The 14,447-nt window shown below is 27.5% G+C and overlaps 2 protein-coding genes across 2 annotated transcripts; both read right to left on the bottom strand.

The window, feature by feature from the left end:
* Positions 1-4,925: 4,925 nt before the first annotated feature.
* LOC105253994 (proto-oncogene tyrosine-protein kinase ROS-like) lies at positions 4,926-10,259 on the bottom strand. The gene is made up of 6 exons (XM_025413518.1): positions 9,586-10,259; positions 8,652-8,793; positions 7,337-7,430; positions 6,848-7,204; positions 6,324-6,634; positions 4,926-6,100 (listed from the first exon to the last, which is right to left on the bottom strand). The coding sequence occupies exons 1-5, from the start codon at positions 9,610-9,612 to the stop codon at positions 6,487-6,489; spliced, it is 768 nt and encodes a 255-aa protein (XP_025269303.1). The 5' UTR covers positions 9,613-10,259; the 3' UTR covers positions 4,926-6,100; positions 6,324-6,486.
* An 834-nt stretch (positions 10,260-11,093) lies between these two features.
* LOC105249879 lies at positions 11,094-12,707 on the bottom strand. The gene is made up of 3 exons (XM_011255646.3): positions 12,577-12,707; positions 12,238-12,337; positions 11,094-11,449 (listed from the first exon to the last, which is right to left on the bottom strand). Exons 1-3 carry the CDS (start codon positions 12,635-12,637, stop codon positions 11,335-11,337), a joined length of 276 nt encoding a protein of 91 aa, XP_011253948.1. The 5' UTR covers positions 12,638-12,707; the 3' UTR covers positions 11,094-11,334.
* Between the last annotated feature and the right edge of the window lie 1,740 nt (positions 12,708-14,447).

The following is a 14,447-nucleotide window of genomic DNA, read 5'->3' as shown; positions in this document are numbered from 1 at the left end:
ACCGATAGATTTTGGGATGATAGAAGTATTTGTAAGTGTAACTTCATCGACTTCTCGCTCATTTCTCACAATATTATCAGAATGACTCCGGTCAGATTTAAAATTTAGTATATGATGATCACTTTTCTCGGACATTGAAATATCCTTTATAAAGTGAACATATGAATTAAGTGAATATCGTTGAATCGATTGTTTCTGGTGCTTATAATTATAAAATTAAATGAAAAATTTCCATTCATTCTTTGTTTGCTTAATAATATCAGTTTGATATATATCATTCCTAAATGATATAAATTGAATGTGATGTAATTTTATTCATATTTAAAATCTATTTTTTATTTATTTTTTTAAAGACATCTTATATCTCAAACATAAATCATGTCAAAAATAAAATCAATCAATAGGTTAACGAGAGTCAATGAGGATTTATAACAGCTTTTAGTAATACAAGCGAAAGTATAGCTCTTTGGAATTATTAAAACAATTTTGTTTAACGATTTGTCTTTCTCACGATAGGTTAGTTAATTCTTCTGAATTTTACCGTAACTCATATTTCTTTTCAAAAAGAATCCCGCACTAACCTTATAGAAATTGGGACTCGACGGAATTTGATAAAATTTTGGGAAAAAATACAGTTCAACATTCTGATCAAAAGTTCTCATGGGACCAACTCGATGCGAAATGATATTTTGGCCTTGAAAGACCCCTAATGTGACACAACATCGGATAGACGGTAAAGAAAACTGTTACCTGAGAATATCATGAATTATGTTTTACACAGAAAAAAATTTGTGTTAAATTTAACATATTTCACATGTCCCAATTTATCCACTCTAATTTTAATGTTAATTTAACAGAAGGAAAGTATGTAAATAAATAACACAAGTAATATGTTTAAATATTAATACAAAAGTGTAACACTTAAACTTTATCTGGAAATAAAATTTATGTTAAATTAATATATTTATAATGTTAAATTTAATTAAAAGAAAATGTTATTTTTACATTTTTATGATAAATAACAGAAGAGATATGTCGATTTAACATATGGAAACTGTTATACAGACAAAAATATCACAATTTATGTGTTAATTTTAACATATAACATATTTCAAAATTTCATGCATTTACATATTAATTGTGTTGTTTTAACTCTTAGAAACGGTGAATACTAACTCAACGCAGAAATGTCAAAATAACGCAACGATAATATGTTACATTAACATAAGAGTATGTTAAAAATTTAACAGAAAAATTTTTACACGAAAAAATTTTAACAAAAAGTAATAAAGCTTTCTGTAAATTCAAAATTAAAGTGATCAATTAGGCGTAGAGAGCTGAAGTCCAAAATCAATAATGTAGATTAGTTAATCAAAATATATATTAATAATTCATAATACAAGCTCAAAACAAAACAGATATAATATATATAGATATTAAAGATGTGTGCTGATGTTTCGACTTACTTTTAAATCATCTTCATCGCAAATTTTGTAACGAAGATAGAGCATTTTATAAAAAAGTTCGCAGAGAAAGAAAGTAGTAAAATTAAACGCAGAAAGAATATAAACTAATCTTAAAGGAGATACAACTCCAAACGCAACGATTGTTCATAGTTAAATGTAGACAGCTTACTAATCTTAAAGGAGATAAAACTCCAGACGCAACGGTTGTTCATGGTTAATTGTAAACGGCTTCCAATTATTTGCATAAGTGAAACCACTCTCGTTTGGGTTAATTGGCCCAAAGTTGAGTATGGTTTCTTAGAAAATATTGCCATAAGGAACAAAGTTGAACATGTATGTCGTTAAAAGAATCATCTGATGAACAATTATGTTAACATTTTTAAAAAATTCTTCTGTATCACTTTTTCTTACGAAGGCAAGAATATAAATGTCATTTAACATTTTTAAAAAATTCTTCTGTATCACTTTCTCTTACGAATATTAATATTCTTGCCATCGTAAGAGAAAGTGATACAGAAGAATTTTTATATATAAGATAACATAATTGTTCATCAGATGATTCTTTTAACGACATACATGTTCAACTTTGTTCCTAATGGCAATATTTTCTAAAGAACCATACTCAACTTTGGGCCAATTAACCCAAACGAGAGTGGTTTCACTTATGGAAATAATTGGAAGCCGTTTACAATTAACCATGAACAACCGTTGCGTCTGGAGTTGTATCTCCTTTAAGATTACTAAGCTGTCTACAATTAACTATGAACAACCATTGCGTTTGGAGTTGTATCTCCTTTAAGGTTAGTACTAGTTTATATTCTTTCTGCGTTTAATTTTACTGCTTTCTTTCTCTGCGAACTTTTTTATAAAATGCTCTATCTTCGTTACAAAATTTGCGATAAAGATGACTTAAAAGTAAGTCGAAACGTCCGCACACATCTTTAGTATCTATATATATATTATATCGGTTTTATTTTGAGCTTATATTATGAATTATTAATATATATTTTAATTAACTAATCTACATTATTGATTTTGATCTTTAGCTCTCTACGCCTAATTGATCACTTTAATTTTGAAAAAATTTTAATAAATACAAAATGTTTTTTACCGTGTACTAAAGTTTTATTAATGTTTGTACTTCAAGAATAAAAAGGTTAAAAATATTGTTTCTTTATAGTTATTAAGTATTAATTATAGAATTACATAAATTCTTTTATTTATAATCTTGTCAAATTTTTTCTCGACTGTCGTCATATTTTTAACAAATAAATTCGGGAAATAATAAATTATATTATATTTTTATATAATTAATATTTATATAAAAAAGGCATAGAAAAATATAATAATATATTATATTTTTCTATGCCTTTTTATACATTTTTCACATGCAAATATATATAATTATAACGGATCTTTAAAATTTTTAAATAAAAATATAATTAGTAATGTTTAATTAATTCTATAACTATAATGTTTATATACAGGATGAGTCATTTTAATCAATACACTCGAATATCTCGAAAACAGCACTCTTCAGAAAGAAATGTTTCAAACAAAAATTGTAGGGTGTGAAGGGGGACATAAGATGGTAGCATTGGTTTGACCTTGGAAAGTCATTTGAAGGTCACATAAAAGTCACCTTCAATTTCTTAAATTGAACCCACTATTTTTCATTACATATTCTTGTAGCTTATCTCGAGAGCTTTCCAAAACACTACAGACAAATGTTTTTTCATTAAGTACTTTTTGAGTTATAAGGCTTCAAAGTTTGCAGTACTTCGATATAAAATGCAAAATATCTCGTAAAATATTTAGTTTTCGGTAGTCTTACCCTAATACTTTTATGCACAGGATAATGAGACAAAACTATTGGTACAAAGAAAACGCATGATTGTTTATAACAAAAAGTGCATTGCAAATTACACATTTTTTATTATAAACAATCATACGTTTTCTTTGCACCAATAGTTTTGTCTCATTATTCTGTGCATAAAAGTATTAGGGTAAGACTACCGAAAACTAAATATTTTACGAGATATTTTGCATTTTATATCGAAGTACTGCAAACTTTGAAGCCTTATAACTCAAAAAGTACTTAATGAAAAAACATTTGTCTGTAGTGTTTTGGAAAGCTCTCGAGATAAGCTACAAGAATATGTAATGAAAAATAGTGGGTTCAATTTAAGAAATTGAAGGTGACTTTTATGTGACCTTCAAATGACTTTCCAAGGTCAAACCAATGCTACCATCTTATGTCCCCCTTCACACCCTACAATTTTTGTTTGAAACATTTCTTTCTGAAGAGTGCTGTTTTCGAGATATTCGAGTGTATTGATTAAAAATACCCCATTATAAGAGTATAAAAAACATTTAAAATAAAAAAAGTGATTCGTAAGTAAAAGTTTAAAGTAATTTTGTATAAAAATATAATATTTTATGTTATGTGATTATGTTTAAATATAATTTTGCAATATATTATCTTAGACATGATTATCTTAGATATTGTAAACTTCTATTTATATCAAGCTTTTTAATTTAATTAAATGTTTCCAGGATATTCATCCAAAAACAAAAATATTTTATACGTAATATTATTAAATGGTTGCAATAACATTACATTCTTTCCTGTCTATACTATCTATCACTGTAATATTGCTACAATATTTCATTGCAAAAAACGGACATCTTAACTTCATCACAATCTTATAACAATAACTCAGCAGAGTTTCACAATCGATTTGCAATATTGTAATGTTTCAATGAAATTGTTCTTCAACATATTCGCAATCTTATTGTAGTGTATAGGTATCTTCGTTTGCTTACCAAGTGTTGAAAAAATAAATCTTTCATCAGCCGGCCATGTAAAATTTTCCTCATATTCGGGATATCTTAATATCAAGCGAAACTTGTATAAAGTTCCCGATTGTAAATTTTCGATATAGTATATTATTTGTTTGTTATAATTCATTTTAACATAATTTATTGTTTGCCACTTTTCTGTTGCATTCTTTTTGTACTCTAATGTAGGAGGAATCGTCAGATTGATGTTTGAGATCCAGGAAATGTCCATGCTATTTATGTCAACCTCGCTCAAAGTAATATTGTTTTCGATTTAGTTTAATTCACGCGCTAGCTGAAATAATCGCGTTTCATTTTCCATAGTTATAAACAAATAGACGAGGGTAGTATCGGTGTGGGGCTGAATAGCTCAGTGGTAAGAGCAGTCGCCCGGCAAACGAAAGACTCGGGTTCGATTCCCGATTCAGCGACTTCGCCCCGATATTTTTCTCGTCTCTTCAGGGGGGTAAAGAGGGTTTTATAGAATTTCTCAAAAATGAGAATCTATATCTTGGTTAAATGCACCAAGTAAAATATATGCATATGCCGTGTTTTCGTTTAAAATTTCGCGTACAATTAAAAAGAATTTTTCAGGCATTTACCATCCGCTGTGGCTCGTAGACGCTAGTTTTCTTATCATGTTATTTAATATTGTTTGGTTCTGAATATTTGTGAACGGTCTTTCTTAAACTCTTGTTGTAGAAATCGCTGAAATTATTTGGAAATACACGCACGTATATCAAATAATCTTGTACCGGTAGCGACAAGTTAATCTTTGTGAAAAATCTGCCGTCTGCCGTACGTTTTGGCACATTGATAAATTGTTTGCCCTTTTGTTGCGTGTCGTTCACTAATGTAACTGACTTCCAATGCACCTTGTAGGTCACGGCCACGCAGTTCAATTCCTTGGGTGGCATCCAATGAACTACTGCTATAGTAGGCGTCAAAGCAAGAACACTTACGTCTGTTGGTTCATTAAGCTTGCCCGACTTAGTTTTTATTGGTATCACATTCGAATCGAATGGATTTATTGATAATTGATCAAAGTAAAAATTGCTTAAAGTAAACTTCAATTGGTACTCTGTAAATGGTGTCAAGTTCTGAATCACGTAATATCGTTCGACCGTCTGCACATTGAATTTCTGAGACTTGTTGACATCGTTGTCTAAACAATGGCTTACAGAGATAGTATACATAGTAGTTGGTAAATTATATTTTTTGCATCCACTTTTTACAACCGCCTCCGGAAGATTCACAACGATGCTGTTTGCCGTTGCATTCACATTTTCAAAATTATAAACTTTTTCGTCAGGTGTCAGACATCTCATTGGAGGATATGGTTGTAAAGATTTGTCAAAAGCGTAAATATTATTAAATGTTTCATGTGACCTTATTATTACCTTTTCAACATATTCGGCTGCATTTACGTTTTCGAGATCTACATATTTTTTTTTAAATTTGTAGATATGATTAATATACTGTTCAGATGCTAAAATATAAATGTTTGTTTTGTCAATCGCCATAGAATCGAAGGAGATGTTATACCTATATTTTTCTTGTTTAAAATCGTATTGCACATAGAACCGTTAATGTCTGTCACAAATATGTGTAGAGAACTTAACGAGTAAATTAATGGCTCCTCACTATTCATATCATCAATTATCATATGAAAAGAAATTTTGTAATGGCAAAAGGATGCATTTATTCGACCAATTTCCTCGATTTTTCCATCGAAATTATATTTCATTATACCATATTCTTTCGTGAAATTGCATGAAATGTAATATAAAATTCTAAAAAATATGTAATTATTTTACTCATTATAAAACATTATTTTAACAAAAACAGAAACTTAGATGTAATGAAAATTCGAAATTCTTATAATTATATAATAATTTATTATTTTTTTTACTTATGATCTTAATTATAAAACCATGTAAAATTATAGAAAAATTACAAATTTGCATAAATCTTTAATGGAAAATTATTTTTTCAGATGAACTTTAGTAAACGTACCTCATAGACGGTGATACACTTAAATGACAAATTTCATTTCTTGATTCTAAAATCTTATCAAATTTAATTATGCCATTTTCCCACATTGTTAAGTCGAACTTTACAATATAAGATAAAGAATAATATTCCTTTTCAGAGGATATATATATAGATTTCTTGCTACTCAGTCAATGCAAAGTTTACGTGGACGAAAATCAAGGCTAGTTATTTTTGTGATATTATTTTCATTAATTTTCGATGTCATTAAGTCATTTCGTGATAGCCAATAAATTCTATGTTCCTGTATCGAATAAGCAGCATGTTTTACTGATCTGAAATTAAAGAGTTATATTCTATTACTAATCTGAGAAAAAGGAACTATAATTGTAAAGCAAAAAATTATAGTTGAGACTTCTAATTTTATAGTTATTACTACTGATATTGATAATAATAAACCTGTGCATAATAATAATAACTTTAACTTTATAGTTAGTATTAAAAATAATTTATGATAATTATAACTATTTTTTTATTAGTATACATACCCAAACATTAAGAAATCAATAATTGTAATGTTTAAATCCAAGAACCAATCAGTAATGTAATTTAAATCCACGTCCAAAATGTGGATACCTTTATTCGATGTGACTAATAATTTAGGTATTGGATTTTCATGTGTAGTCGACACATTGATTAAATCCGTGTAAGGACCAGCAACAATTTTAGTATGCGCACGTACTCGAAAATAATATGTCGTGTTAGATGTTAGATTGTGCACCGTGTGCTCCAATTTTGTAGTTGTGATATTTTTATCATCGCAGGTTTCTCTAAAGTCCTCGAAGAAAGAACACTGCACTTGGTACTCTTGTATTATTTCATCTGTAAATCCAGATTGGTTCCATCTGTAAAATAATAAAATTTTAACCATTTTATATTTAACAAAGTTATAACAGAATTAACATTTTGATATATTTATGTTGTTGAATTTAAGAAAAAGAGAAAAAAAATGAAAGAATACAAACTAAGAATTTTACCTCAATGTCACAAAAATGTCGTTTACTTTTTCTGTAAATTGACTGTCAAATTGTACAAATGCTCTGAGAGATGTTGGCTTGCTCAAACTGCTTTCTAGAGATTTTAAGATCGTACATATTAACATAATTATATATAAGATTAAGTGGATTATTTCAGTAAATTGGAAAAAACAATTTAATATAAAAATAAAGAAAGAAAATAAAGAGAAAAAATAAATATAAATTTCCAAATATGGAAATTAGTACAATATTGACCTTTAAAAAGATAATATAAAAATTTTTTGTGTCATTTAAAATTTAGAAAAGTAATCGTTAATTCATGGCAGAAACGAATAAATAACTTCTAATAAAGTGACAAGTACTTTTCGAAAAATTCTTATATCTTAAGAAATTAGAAGTACAATATTTGCAACTGTTTTGAAACAGAGGGGCAAATTAATAAAATTGACTTTACCTTAAATTATGACAATTTTTATGTACAATGTTATGTTTATATTATGCTTTTCTATTTCTCTTTTGGACGGAATTAGAATTTATATTCTTCTCATTACTGGAAGATATTTTTAGATTTGATTTCCACTATCTCTTCAATTTAAATTATATTTAATAATTAGAGATTTGGCTCAAGCAATCAAAAAATTAAAAAGAAAATGGCATAAGAGCGAACGCACGGTAGTTGGAGCGCAGAGAAGCAACAATACTTTTTTTTTTTTTCAATATTAGTTTATTAAAAAACACGTTATAATAACAAAAAGCGAACATTTAGGATTATTTTTTGATCTTTCTTCAACGCGATATTAACAATATATAATATGATACAGATAGTGATGCGTTACATTAAACGAATTTATTCTCGACAGGTAGGTGACGCCAATTACATCCCGCGGAAATCTAGTAAACGCTCTGCTTTTCAACAGTCAATGACCTGCTGTGACGTCGCACAGCATAACTATAATATATTTAATTGACTGTTGGAAGCAGAGCGCTTACTCGACCTTGAAATGCAATTTAGCGTCACTTACGCGTCGAGAATAAATTCGTTTAATACATATAACGCATCACTATCTGTAATATATATTGTTCACATCGTGCAGGAAACGGATCAAAAGGTGATCCAAAACGTTCTCTTTTTGTTATTATAATTGTTTTTTAATAAACTAATATTGAAAAGAGAAAGAAGTGTTGTTGCTTCTCTGCGCTCTAACTACTGCGCGTTGGCTCTTATGGCATTTTCCTTTTAATTTTTTAAATTATATTTACACTTTTTCGTCATAGGTTTTGTTATTAATGTTTTATGCATTTTTTTGAAACTTACCGATAGATTTTGGGATGATAGAAGTATTTGCAAGTGTAACTTCATCGACTTCTCGGTCATTTCTCACAATATTATCAGCATGAATCTGGTCAGATTTGAAATTTAGTATATGATGATCACTTTTCTCGGACATTGAGATATCCTTCATAAAATATAACATACAAGAAGAATTAAGTGAATATCGTTGAAGTGGTTGTTTGTTTTAATAATAAATTATATAAATTATAAAATTAAACGAAATATTTCCATTTGTTCTTTGTTTGCTTAATAATACTGGTTTGATATATATATCATTCCTAAATGATATAAATTGAATGTGATGTAGTTTTATTCATATCGTAAAATCTATTTTCTATTTATTTTTTTAAAGACATCTTGTATATCAAACATAACTCATGTCAAAAATAAAATCAATAGATTAACGAGAATCAATGAGAATTTATAACAACTTTTAGCAAGTAGTACAAGCGAAAGTGTAGCTCTTTGGAATTGTTAAAACAATTTTGTCTAACAATTTGTCTTCTTTCCCATGATAAGTTAGTTAACTCTTCAATTTTATCGTAACTCAAATTTCTTTTGAAGAATTTGCCGTTATTAAAGTTTTATTAATGTTTGTATTTCAAGAATAAAAAGGTTAAAAATAGTGTTTGTTTACAGTTATTAAATATTAATCATAGAAATTATATAAATTCTTTTATTTATAACCTTGTCAAGTTTTTTCTCGATTTTCGTTATATTTTAACAAACAAATCCAAGAAATAATAAATATAAACCGATAGTATAAACCAATAATGCCTCGATAAGAATATGTGCATATAATTAAACTTCTGGACAGGAATATAGATAAAATATGTAATTTATTACCATTCATTTTTAGTTACACTACTGCAATAACATTCAATTGTTTTTTAATCAAGCGAAAAACATCTGTTACCTGCGTGAAATTTAAATCCGGACACATGGAAACACTTTCTTCCTGGAGGATGTTTTGAAATGGTATAATCCTTTGGCGTGATAGTTGTCTTTGTCAGTACTAAACCTTTCAATAAAACACATAAAATTGTTCCAAACATAATTTGCATTTTTCGTAAACGTTTGCACTCAATCAGTTTTCGTGGAATCCTCAGTTAGTTGTTTTTCTCACTCTACTAATTCTGATGTGTTAATCGAATTGATATTAATTCATATATATAAATATATTTTTAAATAGAACTTCGAGATATATCGAAAACGCGCACCAAAAAGAAAGACTGTCGCATATCGCGTTAAATAAATAAATACTCTTAGGAAACACAGGAACTTTAATGCGAACACAGAACACACACGAACAACAGATTAATAACACAACGGATTAATACCACTATAATGGCTCGTATATGAAAACGCGTCCGGATAGCTTGACAGCTGTCTCTCGACTCAGCTATTCTTCTCCTATTAACAAGCCTTGACAACCAGATATTCATCCTTTGCAATGCCGATTGACAAATTGATATTTCATCACAGTTACTTTTAAGGTCAATTTTAAAATTGACAGAGGCACCTTTAGAAAAGACGTTTGATACAAAAGTTTCTTATTTTTTCACGTACAATTCGAATCTGTAATAAATAGTATCATGTTCCCCTAAAAAAATTCAACTTCTGATCTGGATGGCGTATTATATATTTCCGGTCGGAATCAAAAGTTAAAAATATTACCATTTGATGGAGCGATTTACTTAAAAATTGTTGGTGATTTTTGATAAAAGCCATTTATTTTTATTTTAAAAGAAATGTACGGATGATCTGAGACACCCTGTATATATATATATATATATATATATATATATATATATATATATATATATATTTCCGATAAATTCTTTCAAACTCGGTTTTAACGTATCACAATCGTTGTCGTACTATACATATTACAATACGTACATTTATTAGCATCTTGAATTATTCTTAAAAAGAATGTCTTTAATTACCAGATCAAAATAATTATTCCTCAATGAAGAAGTCATAAAATCTATGCTAGCGCGAGGATGATCAATTGTATTCAGCATTCTGCATAATTGAGAAAATCACAAGATAGATTTTAAAAGATATTATAATCTATTTTATGTATATATTCCAATTATGAATAATTATTATTATTAATTAATAATTAATTACTGATTAAATTATTATTATTAACTAGTATATTCTACTAGCATATTCTTTTTGTAAAAATCAATTCTCTGGAAATTAATTATTACTATACTACATATATTACTATATATATTATTTTATAAATTATCGAAAATTAATAATAATTAATTTCAACACAAACTTACACATTTTATATTTTACATTTTACCAGAACCGGTTTTCTTGAGTTGATTAAAAACCAGAATTTTTCTATTTATAAGTAAATATCTTTTTTTTCGAGATAACAATTTTATTTTATTTTGTATTTTTACTTTGTATTTTTGAAGAACGTTGTTATTTCTCGTCAATTTCGCGAAATTTCACGAGCAAACGAGACTTCGGACAATGATTTAATTGAGTTAATGCTAATGTTTTTTATTTATCTTTGCGGAATTCGAAATTTTAATAACAGAAAAGAAGCGATCTTGTATCTTTTTAAGTTTACGAGAACGATATTTTTATTTTAGGAAAATATTTGATATAAGAGAAGATCTTATCATGTATAAAAATTTTCTTAGGATCCTTCCTCTTTACAAATCGGTCCTTCGCAGCACTCTGGGAAAGGCTTGCTGGGATCCACGTCGCGATAACCGATTTGCTTCCCTTCCGGACATTGGTATAAAGGACACCTGAAAAGAAACAATAATAATAATATTAGAAATAATAATAATAATAATAATAATAATATAAATATTAGAATAATATAAATATTCTAATATAAGTATTAGAATAATAATTATGATAATAATAATAATAATAATAATAATAATAATAATAATAATAATAATAATAGAAATAATAGAAATAATAATAATTGAAATTGTCGAAATTCAACGAAATTAGAAAACAGATAAAGTAAAATTGAAAATAGATAAATAATTTTGTAGAGAAAACTTTATTTATTAAATAGAGATATCATTAGTGTTATTATATTTATTAGAAGAAAAAGATGTAAAATTTGCAAATGTTAAATAATATATAAGATATCTTCCTTATTTTATGGAGTATCATCTTGTTACAGTATAACTAAAAAATAAACTATAGTCTCTTTAATTTATTGACAAATAAATCGTGCTCTAGAAATCATATACTTTCTCTGCGTCGTAATCTCAAGTAGATTCTTTTCGATTATTATTTTTTAATTGTTTTTAAATTAGATGATCAATCATGTATCAATTATCGTTGTTGCACATTTCGTAGAAATCTATTTTTGCAATCAATTGCAAAGTGAAGGGTCGGGATAACCGGTTATTAAAAGTTCGTTATATAAGAACCGGTTTTCTTGAATAGAAAAATAAATGCTCAAAAACGTCAATTAAAAGCAACGTGATTTTTTCTTTCAGGATATCACAAAGTTTTAATGTAATGAGAAGATATTTTAAGAAGGATTACTTTGATAGATAAAATCTGGACTTACGCAAGTAATGATATTGAACCTTGCGGGTAACAAGTAATGCGTAAACATCGACGAATGTGTTCACCCACACTTAGAGTCTCGTTCTCAAACAGACAGTTACCTATGTAAATAAAATCCTGGTATTATATATTTACCTATGGGAATAAAATCCTTACTGGTATATTTATCTATGGGAATAAAATCCTATAGTAGAAAGGTGTCATCCACTCGTATAACATATTAATTAGAAATTAGAAATTAGAATTATAAATTAACTCATAAATTAGAATTTCGTCACATCCGGAGATCAATATCTCTTCTGCATTATATCTTTCTATCATCAAATTATCGCAAACTTACCCAGGACGGTATAAGCGAACACGCATACGAGCAACAAGATTGTGAAACGTTTCTTCATCATTTTTCTTTTCTTACTTAGAAAGACATCAGGAAGCGAAGGCGACAGTCAGACTAATTGTAAAAAATATCTCTTCAGCTCTTATATATTGTCCCTCTCCTCCATATATACAGGATGTTTCATAATAAGTGTGAAAAATTTTAGGAGATGATTCTTTGTCAAAAATTAAGGGAGATTTTTCATATAAACATATACTCCTATCCCTACCCTGTCGAGTTACACTCCTCCAAAAATGGGGGTAAAAATTAAATTTTTTTAGGTTTTTAGGTTTTTATTATAATTTTGTTTTTGTTCCATTTTTCCCAACATTTATTCTAATTTTATTTTTATTTTAAAATTTAAAATAAAATTTCTCGTAATTCAAAACCTATGTTATTTAACATCGTGTTGTGCACGATAACATACTTTATTTTTTTTCTTGAAAACTACTGATTTTATGAAAAAAAATAAAAAAAATAAAAAAGTTTCTAAATAAATCAAACTTTTTAATGCATATTTTTAGATGATTATATTCCGGCCTTTAAAAAGTTCTAATAAAAAATTGAATAAGAGTTTCTAGTTTTATCATCTTATAACAATACTGGAAGCTGAAAAAATATTAATAAATAATCTTTTTACTGGTAAAAAACATCCACCTAATTTCATTTTTTTAACTTGTTCCAAATTTGAAAAAAAAATAAAAATCTAATTTTCACCTCCATTTTTGGAGGAGTGTAACTCCACAGGAAAAGATGTAGGAGTATATGATTATATGAAAAATCACCTTCAATTTTCGACAAAGAATCATCTCCTAAAATTTCTCGCACTTAAGAAACACCCTGTACATACATATTTTACTTTATTTCTATAATAAAAAAACAAGCGTAGACATTTCAAGGCTTGAGTGAGGAATACATATGGAAATTATGCTTAATTAAAAAACTACTATAATTATCTATATTTATGAGATGACTTCTCCAGCAAAAATTTATTAAGATTTAGAAGCCAATAATATTTACATAAATGTATTTTTATCTCTTTAATCTTGCCGAACAAGAAATGGAAATGTACATATACAAAACATCAAGAAAATACAAAGATCCGCAAACAACTTTGCTTTATAAATGTGGAATTTAATCATCCCAATAGAATTACTCATTATATGCTCTTTATCAACTATTTACAACATGTGCATATTTTATATTATATATATATAAATTTTAATTATATTTTGTTATATCAAAGTTGTTCTACAAAACATAAATAATCCTATAGTGATAAGATAGATGGTGTGCAGTTGGTGAGAAATGGAGAATTTTGCTTCTTGTTTTCGGTATTTATTATTCTACTAGCTAGATTTGAATTATTCTTTTTTTTATGTGCCACACTGTAGATCATTTTATCTTATTCGATGATAAAGATTCCAATAAAATGTTCAAGTACTTCAGTCCTTAACATTTATTTGATATACAACGAACATAATCAGTTTATATTCGCATCATAATTAGGAAGAATTTTATTTATTCGCGCAATAGATATGTATTTTTCTTATCATCTTCATTTTTCATCCCATGAATAAATTCGTCTCGCGCGCGCCTGCGGTTTGTTTACATCGCATGCAAATATCGTAATCCTACTGATTCTAAATCTTGTACACAATTCGAAAATCTCCGTGATATAAATTTTGTAAGAACAATTTAATAAAATAAATAATATAAACTTTATCTATTAAAATAAATGGGAGAAATAAATTTTTTCCATAAAAATATGCTTTAAAGCTCAAGGTATAATAATTAATTGGAAAATATCAATCACTCTATGCATTAGGGAGGTA

Source organism: Camponotus floridanus, unplaced genomic scaffold, assembly GCF_003227725.1.
Source record: "Camponotus floridanus strain SB8 unplaced genomic scaffold, Cflo_v7.5 scaffold67, whole genome shotgun sequence".
NCBI lineage: Eukaryota > Metazoa > Arthropoda > Insecta > Hymenoptera > Formicidae > Camponotus > Camponotus floridanus.
The sequence above is the reverse complement of the archived record's forward strand: the minus strand, read 5'-3'. Positions and strand labels throughout refer to the sequence as shown.